At 43.6% G+C, this 22,113-nt stretch overlaps 1 protein-coding gene across 1 annotated transcript in view; it reads right to left on the bottom strand.

Annotated features, from left to right (window-relative positions):
* Positions 1-2,081: 2,081 nt before the first annotated feature.
* Positions 2,082-22,113, bottom strand: part of MYOCD (myocardin) — an 83,331-nt gene continuing 63,299 nt past the window's right edge. The window contains exons 6-12 of the mRNA XM_012653933.1: positions 21,673-21,848; positions 19,122-19,247; positions 14,762-15,012; positions 13,510-13,663; positions 5,555-6,490; positions 3,274-3,417; positions 2,082-2,299 (exon numbers count right to left, since the gene is read on the bottom strand). Coding sequence (XP_012509387.1) covers positions 2,159-2,299; positions 3,274-3,417; positions 5,555-6,490; positions 13,510-13,663; positions 14,762-15,012; positions 19,122-19,247; positions 21,673-21,848 — 1,928 coding nt within the window. The 3' untranslated portion in view covers positions 2,082-2,158. The remainder of the gene's footprint in view (positions 2,300-3,273; positions 3,418-5,554; positions 6,491-13,509; positions 13,664-14,761; positions 15,013-19,121; positions 19,248-21,672; positions 21,849-22,113) is intronic.

Genomic DNA, 22,113 nt, shown 5'->3' with positions numbered 1-22,113 from the left:
CTCCTGCCTCAGCCTCCCAAGTAGCTGGGACTATAGGCATGTACCACAATGCTCAGCTAATTTTTCTATTTTTGTAGAGATGGGGGTCTCATTTTTGCTCAGTGTGGTTTTGAACTTCTGGCTTCAAGTGATCCTCCCGCCTCGGCCTCCCAAAGTGTTAGGATTATGGGCATGAGCCACCACACCTGGCCTATCTTAACCATTTTTAAGTGTATAGTTAAGTGGCATCAAGTACCTTCACATTGTTGTGCAACCATCACCACCATCAATCTCCAGAACTCTTTTCATTTTGCAAAATTAAAACTCTGCACCCATTAAACAATAACTTCTCACCCCTGTTTTTCCACCCCCAATCCCTGGCAATCCCTATTCTTCTTTCTGTCTCTATGAATTTGACTGTTCCAGGTCCCTCACATAAGTGAAATCATGAAGTATTTGTCCTTTGTTACTGGCTTATTTCACTTAGCATAATGTCCTCAAGGTTCATCTGTGTTGTAGCATGTGTCAGAATTTTCCTCCTTTCTAAGACTGAATAATATTGCATTGTACGGATAGACCACATTTTGTTTATCCATTGCTCTGTCAGTGGATCTGGGCTGTTTCCATCTTCTGGCTATAGTGAATAATGCTGCTATGAACATGGGTATACTGGCTAAAGGTTTTTGAATGATGTTCCATTAAATCTCGGTATTGATTTCAGGCAGGTAAACTACTGAATGAAACAGTCTACTACAACAAGAGAAGGGGAAAAGAAGGCAGAATGCTTCCCAGCTCAGAGTACTATAGAGTAAACTCAGTTGTTTGAGAGGTTTCTATCCCAGGAGCAGGGCACCTTAATACACAGAAAATACCTTTTTCTCATTTTTAAGTGACTCGAATCTATTTCTTGTTTGGATGCTGTGGGTTTGGCTCAAGAACGGGGCTCGTATTTTGTTGGTTCCCCATTGTAATAGCTTGAGGATCTTGTAGACACTGGTAGGGTAGACTCCTCCTCTCTGCCTCATCTGAGTTAGGTAGAGTCTTATTTCTGGAAGTCCACCCTGCCTGGCCTTTTTCTTTTCTTTAGAAACTGCGATCGATCAGCTGATGTTTACAGATACCAGGGGAAGGGAGTGGGGAGGACAAGGCATGTATCTGTCTCACAACTCTGTGAGCCCAGACCCAATAACACAGGCGCCAATCATCAATACGGACGAGGGCACTGATCAAAGAATGAGTCGTTTGCCCATCCAGAAGGTACAAGATACCTATGGGGTCTAGCAGGGGATGTAAATGAGCCAAATATAGAATAAGAAAGAGAGGTAGAAAGCAGGGCGCAGCCGTGGCTCAAAGTGGCAGGGGACACTTTGCTTTAGGCAATTGTCTGGTGAAAACGTGGCTCCCAGTTGCCAGATTCTCTAGTTTTTCAGAAATGAGAAAGCCCACTTTGCATAACATCACTTGATATTTAAAAGACTCTTTAAGCCAAATGACACTTAACTGCAGGCTGACTTTGATCTGTGAGATACCAGTCTGCAGCAACTGAAGTAGATATTCTTTCTGGGTTGAGCACAAAGGAAGGGCTCTCTGATACCTTACCCAAGCTCAGACCATTTGAAATATAAGATCATTAATTGTTTTTCTTCTTCTTACTTTTTTATTTTGAAACTTTCCAAATGCAAATGAAAGGAGAAGATACAATGAACTTCCCTGCATTCATTACCCAGCTTCAACAACTGCCAATATTTTGCCAGGATCATTGAATTTTCCAGCTAGAAAGAGCCTTGGAAAGTATTGCCCTGACAATTGCTCTCATATCTTTGAGTACCTATCATGTGCCTGAACAACGTGGTAAGTACTAGATTATCCAAAATCCTTACCACTAAATCTTTTCCCTATTTTTTAAGAGAAGTTGAGTATCTGCCCAACCTTAGTGGCAATGGCAGCTGGCAGGGGGCAGAGCTGGCCACCAAGGCTTGGGCACGTGAACCTCCTCTCTCTCTGCCCTCCACAGCTTCTGAACACCCGCAACACCTGTCTACAATTAGTGTCTAGGTCCTTTGCTCATTCTGGTGGGGAGACACCCGACAGACTTAATATCAGAATTTACGAACGGCACAAAGTTTAATAATATGACACAGTGTCCATTTAGTCGGTTTCTTCTTCTGTAAAGAACAAATCATGCAATTACCTGCTTTACGGCATCTTCATAGGAGGGAGGCTGTGTTATCTCTGAGACTGTCGAACTTGACTTAGAAAAAGTTGGGGATGGAATTGAAAACTTTGGCCCTGTCTTATCAGAAGAGTGTAAACCAGCCATCTGCGTGGATAAAATACAGAGAAAAGCATTCATTTCATGGTCAGAAATGGTACTGCTTCTGTTCTAGAAACTACAGGCTAAATTTTGGAAAAATTGATCTAAGACCAAAAAAAAAAAATCTGGGGCTTAGAAAGTAACTTTCAAATTTTAACAAAAGTGCATGTCACTGTGGGTTTATTGCTGGTGGCATCTTAGAACGGGAACCTTACAGATCTATCTTCCCCCATAAGGTGCACCCTCTTCTGTTAGAAGAGTAAAAGAGTCCATACAAAGAAGGTCACCAACCCAGGAATATCCAGAGGAATCTATACCCCAGGTCATTTCACTCCAAACTGGTTATATTTGCAGAGAGCTGGAGGCGTCGCTGGGGTCTCTTCACGAACCAGCTTTGTTTGTGGTGAGTGTGTGGAGAGCCTGGCCCACTTCAGGGTCTCTATCCCTCCTGACATGGGGCACGTGGTGCTTATATGTCAGGACCATCTTATGTTTGTCTCCTTCCTGCCACCTCTTCATTGCTCCTTGGAACTTCCCATAGCCAGGATCCTGTACAGCCTGATTCCTTCCACCAGCTGACGAGTGCCATCTCTTCCTCTTTCCACAGAGATGCACTGTGACCCCAACTTTCTGGACCTCTCCAGTCCTGGCTATCCATGTACCTCCCTCCTTCTCCAACATTACTTTCCCATACACCCCAGTTCCAAAATGCAACTTCATAGAAACTGCCATAGAAATACCATGGCCATTTTAGTCATCATGATTTCTGGGATGAACCCAGGAGAGGACTCCCTGGGACACCTCCTAACTCATATTTGTACATCCATTTCCATGCATTTCGAGTGCACTTGTTTCTCTCTAAAATGAAATTTAATTCTGCCTTTAAAGGGAACCTCATCATTCATTTTGGAGGACAGGGACCACAAGAGAGAGAAGAGGCAAAGTTAATCCCAGGTTTAAACCTTTTTCCAGGTGCCTACCTTTTGCTGTACACCTGGGCTTTTTGGACAAGGGTTGCCCCCGGCACAGTGACTGTTGTCTGCCTGGGCTCCGGAGAAAGGTGGGCGGAGGCTGGGAGAACGGGAAGTGAAGCTTGGAGGATGGCCGTCGTGTGCCCCTGAGTTCTGTAGAAAGGAAGAAGTGACAAATTAAATGGCCAGCAGTGGCTTACTTGAGTGAGGCCTTTGCCGACAATTCTGAGCCCTGCCCTGTGTCCCCTGGTGTCTTATCTTTGCAAGCCTTCCTAAATTCCATTACTGAATGAACTTGCCTAAAACTCTTGGCTTTGTACGTATCACCTACTGCTTAAAGACTTCCAGTGGCTCCCACATATCTGCAGCATAGGGTCTGTACTTCTAACCTGGAGAAGTGTTCAGGACTCTCTACAGTTTAAATTCTACTGTTGCCGCCATGCACCTCCCGCAACAGGCCCCGTACCTTCTACCTCCCCATCTTTGTTCACATGGAGTGTCCTTTCCTGCTTCTCTATTTTTTAATGCTACACTTCCCACCAAGACCAACCCCATTGCAAAAGCTTCCTTGTGATTAATCTGCCCCCTCCCCCACCAACTCTGTGCAGCATTTAGTGTCCTAAGCATAGATCAGTCATGTTATCCTCTATTGTTCTTTATCGTTTGATCATGGAAGTTTTAATGTCTTCAAAGAATCTTTGTAAACCACAGTTCTTCTGGGGAGTACCAACGTCATCAGAATTGAAAGTTATGGTCCAGAGCTATGTCTCAAGAATGATTTTTACCTTTGTTGCCTCAGATAGTACGCACTCAAGAAATGCTTGCTAATGATGGTGGCAATCCATTTAAGCCCCAGTTTCTCTTGCAGTGCCCCCTGAGGAGTGGGCAGCGTTCATTGCAATATGTTGTTCTGGTAGGTTTGTAAAAAGTTATTCTCATTACCTTTTGCCATGCCTCATACTCTCAGAGCAGAGAGATATTCCATGTGAAAAGGGCATGCACTTTAGAATCAACCCATCTTGGGTTTGTGTGATCCCGAGCAACTGGTTCAAGCTCCCTGAGCCTTATATTCCTCCATGGCAAATACAGAATAATAAATTGGAGGTCACAGGGTTGTTGTGACAATTAATGAGATTACTTATATACATGTCTCCTAATACTTGGCACGTGGCAGGTATCCAATTAATGAGTTTTCTTCCTACTTCTTTTCTAATAATATGGATTTTAGAACCTTTTGATGGTGTAATTTTCTTTCTCAAATAAACTTATATAGACTTTCTTGGTAATTCTTCAGCTTCGTGTGCAAAAGGAAAACCCTTTTTGATCACCTTGGTCTAGTCTTTGAATTTGTAACTCTTCCAAGCTATCTCCTATGACTCTCCTTTCATTCTGCTCCAGTCACACTGGCCTTCTTTCTGATCCTTGAACATTCCCTATAAGCTTCAACCCCAGGACCTTTGCACTTGCTGTCCCTCCTTTGACTTTATTGCTTTCACCCCAAATATCCACAAGGTGCTTGCCTTTACTTCTTTCAAAGTTTTGTTCAAATGTCCCTGGCCCTTCTATTTAAATTGGCAAACTTCCAAACTCCTCATATCTCCTTCCCACCTTTTGTCCGTAAGATGTATCATCTTTTAATACATTACATAATTTACTTTTAAATTTTGCTTACTGTTTTCCCATGAGAATAGGGATTTGTGTTTGGCTAGTTCAGCACGAATCCCCAGAGACTAGAACAGGGCCTGACACAGAGTAGGTGCTCAGTGAATATTTGCACACTGCAAATCATTACACACAGAACAGAGTGAAGTCTGGTGACTTCCCTTTGGCCCTCTTGAGGAACTGGTTGGCCTATGGTAAGGTTTTACACCAAGGAGTCCTGAGAGCAACGGTCAGCAAACTACAGCCCACAGGCCAAGTCTTGCTCACTGCCCGTTTTTGTAAATAAAGTTTTATTGGAGTGTAGCCATGTGCATTCATTTACAAGATGTCTATGGCTGCTTTCCTGATGCAAGGAAAAGTGGAGTAGTTGTGGCACAGACGGTGTGACCTGCAAAGCCAAACATATTCATCATTTGGCCTTTTACAGAGCAAGTTTGCTAATCCCTATCTGGGAGGATGAGTTTGGTCTACTGCGAAGGCTCATGGATCACAGCGTCTGGGAGTTGCGGCTGGGCTCTTGGTCGGCCCTTCACCTTGGAAGTTCCAACATGAGCTTGTTAGTGGTGCAAACCCACATCCCACACTTGCAGAAGGAGGGATGCCCGGGCCTGGTGCAAGGCGTCCTTACCTGCGCGGGGCACGCCTGGCTGCCGGCGGGCGAGGAGACCCTGTGTGCTTCTCCCTGAGCCCCGGCAGGCGCAGGCAGGAAGTAAGCGTTGTTGGGCGACGGGGGCAAACTGATGTGCTGAGGGCTCTTCACGGCCCCGAGGGGCGAGTGCTGGGGGGAGCACTGCGGGCTGAGAAACGTGGAAGAAAGTACGCCGGTTTGGCCCGAGGACTCCGCACAGTGCGCGTTTGCCAGGGGCGGGAGAGGAGCAGCTCCGCAGACCTGCGACGGGGGCTCGGGGCCGCTGTTTCGTCGTTTCGCAGAGACTTGCTGGGATGCAAAGGGACAGCTGGAGACGGCCTCTTCCTGCTTGATGGGCGCGGCCAGGAAGGGCAGCGGCTTCTGCTCGGGGCAGTTGTTCCTTTTCTGCTTCTGCAGCTGCATCCGCAGCTCCTCCACCTGCCTCTGCTCCTGCTGCAGCTTCCAGGTGAGCTCGTTGATCACTTTCTGCTTCTCCACCAGCATCTTGTCCTTCTCGGAGTCCGGCCCGTCCAGCTCCGAGGCGGCGGAGGCCCCGTTCAGGCTGCTCGCGAGCGTCTCCTCCGCGCACACGTGGGCCGGGGACGGGTGCAGGCCGAAGGCGGGGGAGGCGTCGTTGAAGGTGTCCGGCAGGGACCCGGCGACCGACAGGTCGGACGAGGCGGGGGAGATCGGGGGGCTGGAGCTGGTGCTGCCGAAGTGGTAGAAGCCGTTGGACAAGGCGCTGGTGGAGGGCGAGGACTGGTAATTGGGCAGCGTGCTGGGGGTGACGGGGAAAGTGACCGTCGTTATGTCCCCGAAGTTCGGCACCGGGTTGCCAGAACAGTCCTGGAAGGGCCGGAGCCGGTCCATGAGGGCCGTTTTGGTGCCTGACACGGGCAAGCCCCGGATGCGAAGCTGTTGTCTTAGTTCAGAGACCTAAAGAAACCAGGACATTGTTAGTATGCTAAGAATATTTTTTAAAGTGTGTTTATTGTATTAATAAAACGAGCTTTGAAACATCACAAATGCAATTTTACAATATCCACTGATGTTTAATACTTCTTTCCAATTTCATCTCCTATCCCTGATATAAATTGGTTTTGCCCAATTTTAACAATTCTTTTTTACTTTATCATATACCATGTTTCCGCCTGGGTTTAGACACAAGCCCTCAAACGATAGTCCCAAAGCACAGCCGAGTGCAGGTCAAGTCCAGACTTGACTTTGAGAACCATGGCTCCATGTTGACTTGTATGTCCTAGTTTTGATGACTCGCTCGATAACACTCATTTATGGAGAGAGAGTGACAAGATCTTCAGTCCAAATTCTGGCCCTGCCTGTTATTAGCTCAACAATCACTTTGTGCCTCAGTTCTCCTTCTGTGAAATGGAGGTAATCATATCTATCTGATATAGTTTTGCCAAAGTCAAAATGGCTTAAAATTTGTAAAGCACTTGGCCTAATGTCTGGAAAACGGTCGTGTAGTGGGAGGGTTTACTATTATTATAATATTATGTAGACTCACATGTTATCCCTACATTTTTTATAATGCTCATAAACTGAAACTATGAATATCCACAAATATGAGAACTGGTTAGGTAAATGATAGAGTATGCAAATGATAGAATACTACAGATCCATTAAAACTGATGTAATAGGCTGGGTGCAGCGGCTCATACCTATAATCCTAGCACTTTGGGAGGCTGAGGCGGGAGGATCCCTTGAGCCCAGGATTGGAGGCTGCAGTGAGCTATGACAACGCCACTGCACTCTAGCCTGGGCAATAGAGCAAGACCCTGTCTCAGAAAGAAAACAAAACAAAACAAAACAACTGATGTTATAAGTATTTGTTGACATTGGATGATGAATAATTGTTTATGGTATATTACTAAGTGGAAAAAAGTTAGAATTGATTCTATTTTTCTAAAAATTATACAAATAATGTATATGTATATATTTCAACCTACACTTGCATATAAAAATATCTAGATAAACATACTCAAATATTAATAATGGTTCTCCTTATCTGTAGGCTCTAAATATTTCACATAAATATATTCATTCTGTAATTAAAACAAGAAACATTTAATACCTAAATTTCAATAGTTCTGTAAAACAGCAAACTGTGGGAATATTCTTCTGATATTCTGTAGGGAAATATCTTTTGAGCATAAAAGGAAAGAAAGTAATCATAAAAATATTGAAAGCAAAGGTTAAGACTTCTTTAAGTCAAAAAACTATAAATAAAATGCAAACACAAATAGCTATCTTGGGGAAAAAATAATTGCAGCACAAATAAAGTGTTAAAAATCTTAGTGTATCCAGTGTGCTTTCTAATTAAAAAGAAAAAGATTGATACTCATTGTAAAAATGGGCAGAGGATACGACCCAGCTCTTCACAAACAAAAATAAAATTTAAAATATGGTATGGCCAATAATGTATGTATACCATCATCAGTAATACAAGAAACACAAAATGAATGTGTACGGATGTTTGTATTTATTAAATTGAGGAAGAAATGAATGGTAACACTTTGTTTAGGGAAGTAGCAGCAAAAATAAAATGTTTTTAAAAAGAAAATAGCTCTTTAATGCTTTGCTATTCAAACTACGGTTGTTGGACCAGCAGTGTCGATATTTACTGGGAGCAAGTTAGAAGTGCAGAATCTCCCGTCCCTCCCCAGACCTGCTGAATCAGAACCTGCATGTTAACAGGAGCCCGGGTGACCTGTGCACACATTAATGTTTGAGAAGTGCTGCGTTAACATGCTGCTTCTGGGAAGAGACTGGCATAAACATTCAGGACAGAAATTTAGCAATATATGTCCAGAACTCTAAAAAAGATTAATATATTTTAATTCAGGAATTTCATTCCTCTGTAGTTAGCCTGGGGAAATAACCAGAGAAATTAATAAATGTATGCACAAAGGCCACTGAAACCATATTCTGAATAACAAAAATTTGGCAGCTAGTTAAATGTCCAGCAGTGAAATGTTAGGTAGGTGGTGGAATGATATGCTGTTATTAAAAATAGAAATTTTATTGAATATTGAAAGTTCTAAAAAATGTTCATGATGTGTTAAAAAAAAGTATGCCAGAAATTTATGTACACATAAATTTTTTAAAACAATTATTTTGAAACAAAATATGTGCATATGCATTTTCAATTTAGAAGGAAATATAATCTGTAGTGCTTTCTGAGAGTCTTAATTATCTTTTAAAATGCTGTTTATTTTTCTATACACTATCATATTTCAGCAGTGAAAATATGTTACTTTATAATCAGCTAAAAATTATCAAAAAAGCATTGAATCAACTTATACTAGCAATAAATATGCTATTTCCCCCATAGCCTTGCTGGCATTGTTTTATCATTTTCTTTTAGATTTGCTGGTTTGAAAAAGCACAAAATGGCAACTCATTATTGTTTTAATTTCGAATTACTTAAAATTAATGGGTCCTACATTTATTTTTAGAGTCTGTTCTGGCACTGAATAATTTAAACTACATTATTAAATAATGCAGCCCATATTCTAAAATAAAATGAATACTGGTTGAGTTCAATTTACCTTAAATTTCAGAGTATTATGCTATATAGGCTTGTTTGGCACAAAGGTTTGTATACATCTCTTTGCTACATTCACTGATGTTTTAATCATGGATAACTTTTAAAACTATTTATTGTGGAAACATTCAAACATACACGAAAGTAGACAGAAAAGTCTAAAGAACGCTTTGTACTTATCAACCAACTTCAACAATTATCAACTCATACCCAATCTTATTTCTTTTATACTCCAACCCACTTATGTCCCTATCTTTCCTGAATTATTTTGAAGCAAATCATATAATTTCATCTCTAAATATTTTGGTCTCTATCTCTAAAAGATAAGTACTCTTAAAAAAAGACCATAGATAAAATACAATGACCACACTTTAAATATGAACAATTATTTCTTAACATCCATCAAATGTTTTCCCAGTTTTTAAACTTCTCTCTATCTCTCTCTTGCATGCTGTCTCTCACTCACTAGTTTTAGAAACAGGATGCAAAAAAAAAATCCATGTACTGTGATATAACCATCAATAACTTTTTAATGACAAATCAAACTCTTCTCTCAGTGTTTTTCCCCTTCTACTTTTATGTATCAACACAGGAACAGTTCTTGAAAACGTGACCTTCACTGTATTAGCTTTCCGATTACTATTCAGGGGGGTCATTTCCATCAATTCCTCTTATTTCTCCCCTTCCCTAATTGTGGTTGCATCATGTGCTTCTTTTACTCCTCATCTCTCCTTCCCTCCCTCTCTCTCTTCCCATTGTGCTCTCCCTCAACCTCGTTCAGTCTCTAGCTCCAACCCTCTCCACATTGCACACGATTCTGAAGTTTCTGTTGCTACCCCTGACAACACAGCTTGGCTCCTTCTTACCGATAGAAGCTGGCTAGACCTTTTCTATCGGGTGTCCTATTGGTACCTGCAACTTAGCTTTTCCAAACCGAATGAACTTGCCACCGTCCCTTCACATCAGCCCTCCACTCTAACCTCCCTCTGTCTGCCATGGGTGTGACTCTCCCGGGGTGCAGGTGACGCCTCTCCCCACACGCACAGTGAGTGGTTAAGTCCACCCAAGGTCCCTCCTGTCCATCCTTCCCTTCCCATTCTCAACTCTCACGACAACAGCAAAGCCCTTGAAATCACTCCCTTAGGTGCAAGCCCCAGTTTTGTCATTTATAAGCTGGTTAACTTGCTTTTCACATAACTGTTTTAAAGTTTTGATTTTTATTTTCACTTTTTAAATTGGAAAGATAAAACTTACCTTGCAGGGTGAAAATTAAAGCAAATCTATAGGGGATGGCTGATTGATAGTTTATGCTCAAAAAATGGTAGCCTCCACCGCCATCACCATCATCTCCTTAGACCTGTGCTAATTATTATCACCATTGGCAGCCGGTGACTCTGAGCATGTGCACATGGAGGGAGGTGCCTTTGGGGGCTCAGACAGATGGCACCACATCTGGTCTATGTTTCTCTGGGGCTAAGGCACCTCCAGTCCTGCTTGATCCGGGGCTTCCATCCGGATATAGGCTACTTAAAAAAATATTTTTTATGGTGGAAAAATAAGCATAACAAAGTTTATCATGCAACCATTTTGAGTGTATAGTTCAGTGGCATTAAGTACATTTACAAGCTTGTGCAATCATCACAACCCCCCATCTCCAGTACTTTTCATCATCTCCAATGGAAACTCTGTCTCCACTAAACAGCAACAATTCTGCATTCCCCCTCCCACCAACCCCTAGTAGCCACCATTCTACTTTCTGGCTATGAATCTGCCTGTTCTAGACGCCTCTTATGAGTAGACTCATACAGTATCGGTCCCTTTGTGTCTGGCTTATTAAATATTTCACTTAGCATAATACTTGAAAGGTGAAATTGCCTACTTTTGTCTCTATGAATTTATAATTTGGGGAGTGGAGGGTGGGTGACCATGGCTCCAGGGAGCATTATCATGAGCTTGGTGTTCTCTTCTAGGTTTGTGGATACTAAATTAAAACATGCTCAATGGAACTTCAGCCATAAAAAACAATGGTGCATTAATACTTCTTGTATTATCCTGAATGGAGCTAGAGCCCTTCCTTCGAACTGGAGTATCACAAGAATGGAAAAACAAGCACCACATGTATTCACCATCAAATTGGTACTAACTGATTAACACTTATGTGCACACATGGAAGTAACATTTCATTGCGTGTCAGGCAAGTGGGGGGGGAAGGGGATGGGTAAATTCACAACTAATGGGTGTGGAGCGCACTGTTTAAGGGGATGAGCATGCTTGTAGCTCTGGCTTGGGTGGTGCATATGCAATATATGTAACCAAAATGTTTGTACCCCCATGATATTCTGAAATTTAAAAATAAATTTAAAAAAAGAAACCTAAGCATTTTTAATCCAAGTGGAAGGAATAGAGAAGACTTTGATATCAAGACCCAAGATATATCTTATTTACTGGTATTGGTGGTTGGCAGCCATAGAATTTCCTTTTATTTGAAATAAACACAATCCTACCTTCTCCCCCGAAGAAAATGATGACTGAGGACTGAGAGTGGGAATGAGGGTATTGATAAGGACTGAGCACTAAGGAGGGGCCATAAGATTGGCATGAAGAAGGTTATAGGGACCTTTAGGAATTTGGTTTTTGGGAAAAATTCTAAGTTCCTTTGGGGAGAGTAACAGGTAGGGCAGAAACCAGGTGAACAGGTGTAATCATTGAAAACGGGGTGAGGAATTGAATTGTGCTCTTCAGTTCAAAAAGTCAAAGGATACTGCATTCACCTTTTCCAGTTGTGTTGTGAATGCTGGATAGAGGGATGGATATGCTAGTCCTGAGGGCTGCGGAAAGGACCCAGCTTCAACTCCAAGGTCGGTGTCATTTCAGTGGCTGAGATCCACGTGATCCGCAGTGAGTAGCTAGCACACATACATCATTTAACAACGTGCTGCCACGCTTCGGGGCAGAGGTTCCCAGATTTGGGGATTTCAATTATAATGATATTATTGAAAATAATTAAGTTATATTATTGACATCAGGTTACCAATTTTTTTTTTTTTTTCCCGGAGATAGGGTCTTGCTCTATTGCCCGGGCTAAAGTACAATGGAGTCATCATAGCTCACTGCAATCTCAAACTCCTGGGCTCAAGCGATCCTCCTGCCTCAGCCTCCTGAGTAGCTGAGACTACAGGTGCATGCCACCAAACTTGGCTAATTTTTCTATTTTTTTTAGGTGGAGGGGTCTCAATATGTTGCTCAGCCTGGTCTCAAACTTCTGGCCTCAAGTGATCCCCTGGCCTTGGCCTCCCATGGTGCTCAGATTACAAGCTTGAGCCACTGCACTCAGCTGGGTTATCAACATTTTATCTCGTTCGGTAAGAACTAAGACCCTTATTTAATTATATCCTTATTTAATAAAAAGTAACAAATAAAACCCTACCAAAAACACTCAACTTCCATTCACCACCATCATTATTTCCTAATGGAAAGGATATTTTAAGATTCAAAACACTGGGAGGAAATACACACTTTGAAGAAAGATTAGTTCGATATGTGGAGCACCATTAGATTTATGAAAAGCTCTTTACATGGTTCTTATTTTTCTCATTTCATCAGAAATTGGTAAAAATTCATCATGGAGTTGACTACTGGTTTAGAGAATTCTGGAAGCTTACATCAATCTCACACCTAATCTGTGCTAAGCTCCACTGTGTGTACTATTTCACTTGACTTTCACAATAACTCATTTATGTGAATGAGGAACCTGAGAATCAGAAAAATGTAAAAAATAGCTCAAGTTTGTATGGTCTATCAAAGCTGAGCTAAGGGCCTATCATCTTCTGTTCTTCCATGCTATGGTTTGAATGTGTCCCCCCAAAATTCATGTGCTGGAAATTTGGTTGCCATTGTGGTGATGGTAAGAGGTGGGGACATTGGGAGGTGATTTTTGTCCTGGGGGTTCCACCATCATGAATGGATTAATGCCGTTATTGCAGGAGTTTGATCCCCTTTTCTCTCCTTCCCGCATGCTCTCACCTTCCCCTGCCCTCTTTTGCCCTTCCGCCTTCCACCCTTCCGCCATGGGATGACCCTCGCCAGATGCCGGTGCCATGCCCTTGGACTTCCCACCCTCTAGGACTGTGAGAAATGATTTTCTGTGCTTTATAAACCACCCAGTTTCAGGGGTTCTGTGATAGAAGCATAACATGGACTAAGACAAACAGGGTATTCAACCACAGCAGCATAAATTCTACCACTCCTTTGAATGTCTCCCATATTTTTCTTGCCTTCCACTCTCTTACTCCAGAAATCAGTAGGCAAAAATTCTGTTAACAATATACTGTTGTATTTGTAAAAAAAAAAAAAAAAAAGGAAAAAAAGAAAATCATGTCAAATTCTCTACCTTCAGATCATCCAGGTTAGGTGGGAGTGGGCCTGGTTTGAGAGAAGAGACACCAGTTTGTCCAGAAAAACTGTTTTTGACAGGGGACAAGGGGGTATTGCTCAGTGATGTTGAAGAAGAGTTTGAATTTCTGACCATCTGTTCATTTGGTTCTCTAAAAAACAAACAAAGAGGCACTTAAAATATGATCAAATATATGTAAGATCACTTGAATTTAGATCAAATCACAAAGTAATTGACTACAAGGATCAGGCAGGTAATAAATCAATGGAAGGGCAGGGTGAAGAGAAACAACAGCACAGGCTAGATGGCAAGTGGTGGGTGACCCTAGAGCTTTGTTTGGGGAGACAGGAGGGAGTGGTGGGGACTTTGGCACATGGGAGAGGACATGTCTGTCTCCTGGAGAGCATGCCTGGTGAAGCTTGACTGTGTTCAGTGCTCAACATAATTTCCATCATGGCCTGAGGATGACCAGCAATGTGTGAGGAATGCACATTCTCAAATTTATAGGTGAGGATATTGACTGTTTAAAAGGTGACCTAGTAATGTGGTCACATAACCTGGGCTCAGGAGTCAATCTTTGAGGCTGTCTCTCTGCTGTTCAGCTCTGTTGCTTCCAAAAGCAGAAGTATATTGGAATTGCTCACAATTCCGATATCACATTCTTAGATGTTCCACAATCCCATTTGGAAGTACTAATACTTTTCCTTTTTCCCCAAGGGGCTTCTTATCAAGGGCATTAATTTACAATAGTCCCCTCTTTCCTGCAGTTTTGTTTTCCAAGATTTCAGTTACCCGTGGTCAACCATGGTCCGAAAATAGATGAGTACAGTACAATAAAATATTTTGAGAGAGAGAGAGACCACATTCACATAACTTTAATTACGGTATATTGTTATAATTATTCCATTTTATTACTAGTTATCATTGTTAATCTCTTACTGTGTCTAATTTATAAATTAAATTTTATCGTAGGCAAGTATATAGAGCTTGATACTATCCAAGGTTTCCAAGATCCCCAGCATTCACATCCCCCTTGGATAAAGGGAGGCTACTGTATTTGCTTCCTCCCAGCCATATGGTCCTGAAAAGGTGTGCATGGTTTCTATTCCTATTCCAAACATACTGGATGAGGACATGGCACAATACAGGACTTGCTGGGTCCCAAGGTGCTGGCCCTGTGTGTCTCAGTTAGAGAGAAACCATTCCCAACCTCTGGCTGCGGCCACCATCCCAGGCTGGCCTGACTTACTTAAGCTGAGCTTGGTGCATCCCAGGGTAGCTGAATCGGTGCTGCTGCTGCTGCTGCTGGCTGAGGATCTGGAGCTGCAGGAACAGCTGTTGCTGCTGTAGCAGCCGGGCGTAGGCTGAGTCCATGGGGGGAGGGGACTTCTCTGCCTTCTGGTCTGGGGGAATGTACTGGTGATACTTGAGCTTCTTCACTTTCGGCTTGGGGTCCTTGGGCTTTTTATGGCGGTTCTTACTGTCACCCAAGGACTTGGACTGCAAAGAGAGTGGGGAAATGACATATGCTTTAACTGAAAATAACTTGGCATCATAGATTTGGTCTGATGGACATTCTCAAATCCCACAAAACAATATAGCAAAAGCAAGATGTACAAAGAACTCCCAGGACATTACTGTATCTAATGAACAAATCTACTGCAAATACGTCACACTGAAAGGACACTGCTCAGGCAGGGAATCTCGAATCTTAGAAATAGCTGCAGGATTTTGTCTTTTCTGGAGTAGAGACCAGTGATCAAAATAAAGACTATAAAAGATAATATTGAAATAATAACAGATGCTCAACAGTGTAATTGTATCTATAACCTTTTCCCGAAATCAAAAGGCCTTCATATATAGGAAGCAATAGGTTCATCCTGTTATCAGTTAAAAAAAATAAATGTTCAAACCTGACATTGTTACAGAAGGTTGAAATGGAGAACATGGATGTCATGACCGCAGATGGTGAAGGAACACATTGGAGGGAAAGTGTGGTACCAGCAGTGTCCAGAAGAGGGGGCTCCTGAACAGCTGGCAGCTGGCTTGGCAGCTTCCCCATTTTAACCACAAAACACACATCTGAATGTGACCTTATCCAAAGGAGCCTACATCTTGCTTTGAGTCAGCGCATCCCACTCTTTTGATTTCTCAAAGAGACTTCTTCCTGGGGACTAATGAATAATGAGCACAAGTATGTCTGTGTGCTCGGTGGCTCTATTTTCTCTCTGCTCATTAATCGATTAGTGTTCTAGTTAATTACTCAAGTCTGTTGTCCTTGGAGGGTTTCTGCAGGGCTCCTGCAACCAGCTCTGCCCAGCCTTGCTCCAGCTCCGCTGCTCTTCCTGCCTCATCCTAGGCCTGGCTGGTCTGGGAAGGATGGAGCTGCAGCCCTGGCTGCATCTAACAGTTAAGTCAGAGGTCCAGGAGGTTTTTTTTTTTTCTCTATGTTGCCTTAGTACATGGCCTCTGAGCATGCCAGAAGATACTGCAATTGGACCATTTTCTCTGGATAGAGTGGGGTAAAGACTACTAAACCCACGGTAATATGTAGTTTCATTCTCTTTTTGAGCACAGGGGACACGAAGGTTGTGTTTGTTTTGCTCTTTCAGCTGCACGGCCAAGAGAAGAAGAGCCCATTCATCTTTCTAAAGAGGGATCAGAGGTGACTCCACTCCAGCACTACACACCCAGGCATAAATGTGTGAACAGGGTTAATGTAAGGGAGAGGGAGCAGTGAGGCCAGGCCTGAGGCTAGAAAGGACAAGACTTCCTTAAGCCAATCTGAGTCAAATGCGCGTGCGCGCGCACACACACACACACACACACACACACACACACACACACACACACACACACACGGCACAACACACCACCCTGGTAGCCCCCAATCCACTCACAGGCCCTGCCCTGCCGAATGAAGTCCAAATTCTATAGTCTGTTAAGGAAGACAGTTCACCAAACTGCCTACGCTTTTCTTTTCCAACAGACTACACCTCCTGCCTCTTTTCCTTGCAATTTTATTCTCTCTGCAACACCATCTCCGCTTGCTGACTCCAGCTCCGTCCTTCGAGGCTGGCTCAAGCCTCGGCTCACCTAGGAAGCCTTTTCTAACTCACAGTGATGTCTCCTGTCTGCACTTCTCTTGCGGCCTTTGAGGCTGCCTGATAATGGTCACATCGCTGTGCATCTGCTGAGGGGTGAGGGAAACTCGAATCTAGCCCCATTCGCCTTCCTGCTGGCTCTGAGGGAGGCCTATGGCAGCTGCGGGAAGGAGAACTTCTTTTTTTTATTGTGGTAAAATACAAGTAAGATAAAAGTCACCATTGTAACCATTTTAGTACATTCACAATGTTGTGCAACCATCACCACTATCTAGTTCCAGAACATTTTCATCACCCCAAGAGGAAACCTGCTACCCATTAGCAGTCACTCCCCATTCCTGCCTTCCTCCAGCCCCTGGCAACCACCAAGCTGCTTTCTGTCTGTATAGATTCGCCTATTCTGGATATTTCAAATAAATGGAATCATGCAAGATGTGGCCTTTTGTGTCTGACTTCTTTCACTTGGCATAATATTCTCAAGGTTCATTCGTGTCGTAGCAGGTACCAGCACTTCACTCCTTTTTATGGCTGAATAATATTCAATTGTATGAATATACCACATTTTATTTATTCATTCATCAGCTGATGGCCATTTGGGTTGGTTCCAACTTTTAACTACCACGACTAGTACTGCTGTGAAAATTCATGTACAAGTTTTTGTTTGACCACCTGTTTTCGGTTCTCTGGGGCATGCACCTAGGAGTGGAATTCCTGGGTCCTGTGGCAAGTCTACGCTTGAATTACCGAGGAGCTGCCAAACTGTTTTCCACGGCAGCTGCACCGTCTTACTTCCCACCAGCAGTGTATGAGGGTCCCAGTTGCTCCAAATCCTCATCAACACTTGCTATTTTCCATATTTGTGTTAAAGCTACCCTAGTGTGTATGAAGTGGTATTCTATTGTGGTTTCGATTTGCATTTCCTTAATGATTAATCATGTTGAGAATCCCTTCGTGTGCTTGTCGGCCATTGGTCTATCTTTGTAGAAATATCTATTCAAGTCCTTGGGGGCACATCTCTCTTACTTGTGCAAAACACTGTTAGGGCTAGTGATGGTCCAAGGAGCCAATTAGATTAGACTGTAGGCTCCTTGAGGGCAGGAATCATGTTCTATTCGACTTTGGCACACACACTCACAGAGACTGCAGAGTGCTTTTTGCTTACATAGGATTTTTAGTTTCAAGGAATTTGAAACTTGTGCATTCTCTCATTAGCCTCATGTGAATCTTTTAAAGTCAACAGAGTAGAGATGTATTTCCCTAGCTTGGCTGCCTTCTTCTTTGAGAAGCCCCGTGATATCCTCTGAACTTAGAGCTGATGCATGTTTAGCAACTGGGAATGCACAGGCATTGAACAGTCAGAGGGGACGATGGCTCTTACACAAACAGCCAGTCCTCCTGGGCCAGTTGGGTTCCGTATCAATCCCCCGCTTCATTGAAAGTGACCTGTCCCTCTGGGATCCTATCACACTTGCTTAGCACAGTGAGGTTGAAGACTTTGAATTATGCAAAATTTAAATACTGTGATAGACATAGTAATAAAATTTCTCTTTATATACATTAGAAATAATGTGAATCATCCCCTCCTTCCTCTGCAATGAACAAAATTCATTGATAGTCAGACAATTTCAAACTTGTTGAGTTGAGTGAATCGTAAGCTGGGTTTATTTAACCTCTTGTGGTTTGGTGGGGGAGCTTCACTGGGAAACTGAAATGCCCATCATCAATTCAGAACATAAAACTGTCACTCGATTATCAATTCCTACTTCAATTTACAATCTTTTTTAAAATTCCATGAGAATCATTTCAGCATTCATTAAGTGGGGACACTAGAGCTGAGAAAACACGCTCCCAAATTAATGAGAAGTTATCTGGGATAAAACATTATGAAGAAGGCCGGATAACTACGAGGCAGTTAATTGGTGAGAGAGTACTCTGTGTACTATAAGATACAATGCTGAGAAAATTACGTAAGAATATGCTAACATGATTGCAGCTGTTTGTCTACTATGAATGTAACCCCCTCCCATCTTTATTTCTATAGGAAGATTGGCTCGAACGATAGAGGTTTTTTGTCATGCAGGTTCTTCAGGGCTGCTTCCCTTGCATAAAATTCAGCTGCCCTATACCTATTTTATGGCACTTGCAAATACTGTGTGCATTGTAATCAGCTGTGTGTATCTCAAAGGTGAGCTTGTAAAATCTTTTAAGTCAGAAACACGCTGGCTGAGCTGAAATCTCGAAGAAATGCAAACACACGGGCTTCTCTGCTGCAGAGAAGTGCGCTTTGTGCTTTGCTTCATGGCTAATAGAATCTTGGTCCACATACACCGGTGGCTCATTTCTCATCTCCTGTTTTGAGACATTCCTGGTAGGCTGAACCTACGCTTGGGTCTGTGTGGCTCTCCTCAGGTTGTCCGTCCTAACTCAGAAAGCTCCCTGAGCTGGCTTGTGGCTGGTGGGGGGGGGGGTGCGGGGAGGAGGGCTTGGAGGCTGATGCTTCCGTACCTTTACAGCGGCATGCACAGGGATTGGGGTGCTGGTGGGGCCAAGCCCCTGCTTCCCCGCATCTAACTGGTGGCTGGGCTGCGAGGCTGAGTCACTCCTGTCATTTTCTGAGCCAGAAGCAAGATCCTGAAATTCAAATTTTAGCATCATTAGTACGCAGGAATAAAAGTTGTGTGACACAGAAATGTTAAAGTAGAGCCCCTACACATAGCTCTGCTGCTTTATACACACACACGCAATTTGTCATCCAACTGAGGATGCTTTTGAGAGAGAAAGGGGGCATTCTTAATAATGATTTCAGAAGACAGATATAAAACTGGCCTGTTTATGCAAACTGGGCTGTGTGGTCACCCTGCGTGAGGGTTCCACTTGTCTGCGACAAAGTCCGCCTGTTGAACTTGATAATGGAACCGAGAGAGAAAGGAAGAGGGAAGAGTGGGTGTAAGAATTTGCAGGGAAAGTGGACCAACAAACAAGGTAGAGGAAAAGGGTGTTAGCAGGAGGGAAAGTGTGTGTGCGTGTGTACGTGTGTGTATATGTAAAAGTATATGTGACTGTGTGTATCTGAGTGTATATGTGTGTGTGCGTGTGTATGTATGTTTATAGGTATGTGTGCAGATACACCTGTATGTGTATGTTAGGTATACATGTGTGTTTTAATGTATGTGTGTGTGTCTGTGTGTGCATATGTATATGTGTGTATACACATATGTGGGCATGTCTGTGTGCGTGTGAGCGTGCGTGTGTGGAGTCATAAAAACCTTTATGAGAGGCAGACTCCAAAAAGGGACTCAATATCTTCTCCTCTCCTACATTCCTTTGCTGGAACTCTGACAAAAGGGGCTGAGGCTGCTCAGGGCTTCCCCCTGGGGGGTCGGGACTGAGCCTCTCTCCCGGAGCCTGGCACCTGTCAAAGGCCTGAGGGATTTTTTTTTCTTGGAGCCTCAGTGTCCTCATCTGTCACAGACGGTTGCCTGGTGAAACGACATAAAGTGAGTTTTGCATTTTGCCTGGCATCATTCAGTGTTGGTTTCCTTCTTCCCCTCTCCTAAGGTTAAGCAGAAAAGAACTTGTCTTCTCCTGAAACCATTCTTAAATCAGAAGCTGAGGAATTTACTGTCAGAATAATGCGTACAAACGGTCTGATAGACTGTTTGATGTTATCAAAGAAGTCTGGCTGCAGAGACCAGCTGCGGCGTGCAGGGGAAGGAAGAATGCTTTGATTATACACTCTTGCACAAGGAACGCATGACCATCTCGGGCTCTGCTGTTCAAACCTCCCTTTTCCCTCCCATTCCGCACTTTCTCCTTGGCAGCTGTAGGTTTGGTTTGATGGGGTGAGCATAGGCATGACAATGATCAGTAACTAGCATGGTTTCGGGAAACAGGGCCCTGGGTTCTAATTACTGTAACTGTCCCTAATATCTGTATGTGCTTTTCAGTGGAAAAAAAAATTTCCAAATGTATCTAATTTCAGTCCATTGTACAGTCCCCGTGAGGCCAGGAGGCGTAAATGCTTCCTGAAAGGGAGGGCCAGCGGGCTCTCCAGGTGGAAGCAGAGCTGGAGCTCACCGCTCACTTGCACACTAGGACAGCTCCTCCCGCCACGTGTGGACGCCCACACCCCTCTCCTCCCACGGGCTCCATGAACACCATCAGGCTAAGCTGAGGGAAGTTCCCATCCGGCCTGCATGTGGCTTCTAAAGGTGGATTCTCCAGGGGTTGCTGACACTGCTGTGTTCCTGGAGACCACCCAGTTAGCCTCACAGAGCTTTGGTCCCTCCTCTGTCAGGATGGACATCGATGATACCCACCTGCAGGGAACTGTGAGCTCAAGTGAGAAATGTCTGTAAAGTGCCCGGCGCTGCCTGGCCCAGAGTGAGCACTTAACCCATGGCAGTAGCTGTTGTTCATAGTCACCATTGTTTATAAAAGTGTTTTAAGAGCGTTTTCAGTATATATTCCTCATGCTCGAGGGTTTATAGATTTGTCTAGAAAAAGGTGAGTGTTATGCTTGGGTTGTGGCTGGAAGTCGATTTTGTAGTGGGCTTGGTAGGTAGAGAGAAACCTGCTCACCAACAGGTAGAGCCGACACGGGCCTCCCCGTCTGCAGACAGTCAGCACTTCCTTCTCCCCACTCCCCGGAACCCGAGAGTGACTCCTTAATGTCTGGAAAGACCTGAACTCTGAAATCAGTCCTGCCCTGGCACTTTCTAGCTGGGAGATCGGAGTTGGCGAGTCATGAAATCTCACCAAGACCCAGTTACTATGTCCGTAAAAATGGAGGTAAAAGGTATCTGCTTGGCAGAGTGGACGCTTAAAAGGTAAGTCAAAGGGTATAGCTCCGGGGATTCTCGTTCAGTGTCCTCTGGAGGCTTTTGCCCCCACACACAGATCAGGCTGCGGAGGGTGAGAGGCACCAACATGTACCCACCAGGGGACGTCTCTGGGGTTTCTAAACCAAACCAACTGTAATAGTGTTGATTTTAAGACTGTGAAGAGACGACAGACTGAGATGCTGGGTTTGGTTTTGTTTGTTTTTTGTTTTTACCTGGATTGTCCCCAGAGGGCCTGCCAAAGGGGTTTCTGAGGCTTTGGCGTCTGGGGGGGATCCCGCTGAGCCCGGGGGATCTTCGCTTCGAGTCTGATCCGGAGAAAGCCCATCGCTGCTGCTGTCCTCTTCAAAGGCAAAAGCATCTGCTGACTTGGAGAAACTCACTTGGTTACCTGCGGGAGTGGAACCCAAGAACTGAGTCAATGGCTTAGGAAACGCTTCATGTGTCATCCCTATAGGAAGCACACGTCTCTCCCCAGATTTGTTTCACGTTCAGGCTAGAGTGAAGATGGAGTTTAAATTATTTGGTTTCCTGTATGGGAACTCCTGTTTATAAAAGTGGTCTGTTTGGCGTGGAAGAAAGAGTGGTACAGTAGGAAGTCGTCATTTATTACGCTTTACGTTCAGTTTTCTGCATGTCTTCCCATTTTCTGTAAG

This window comes from Propithecus coquereli, unplaced genomic scaffold, assembly GCF_000956105.1.
Source record: "Propithecus coquereli isolate 6110/MARCELLA unplaced genomic scaffold, Pcoq_1.0 Scaffold435, whole genome shotgun sequence".
Taxonomy (NCBI): Eukaryota; Metazoa; Chordata; class Mammalia; order Primates; family Indriidae; genus Propithecus; species Propithecus coquereli.
The sequence above is the reverse complement of the archived record's forward strand: the minus strand, read 5'-3'. Positions and strand labels throughout refer to the sequence as shown.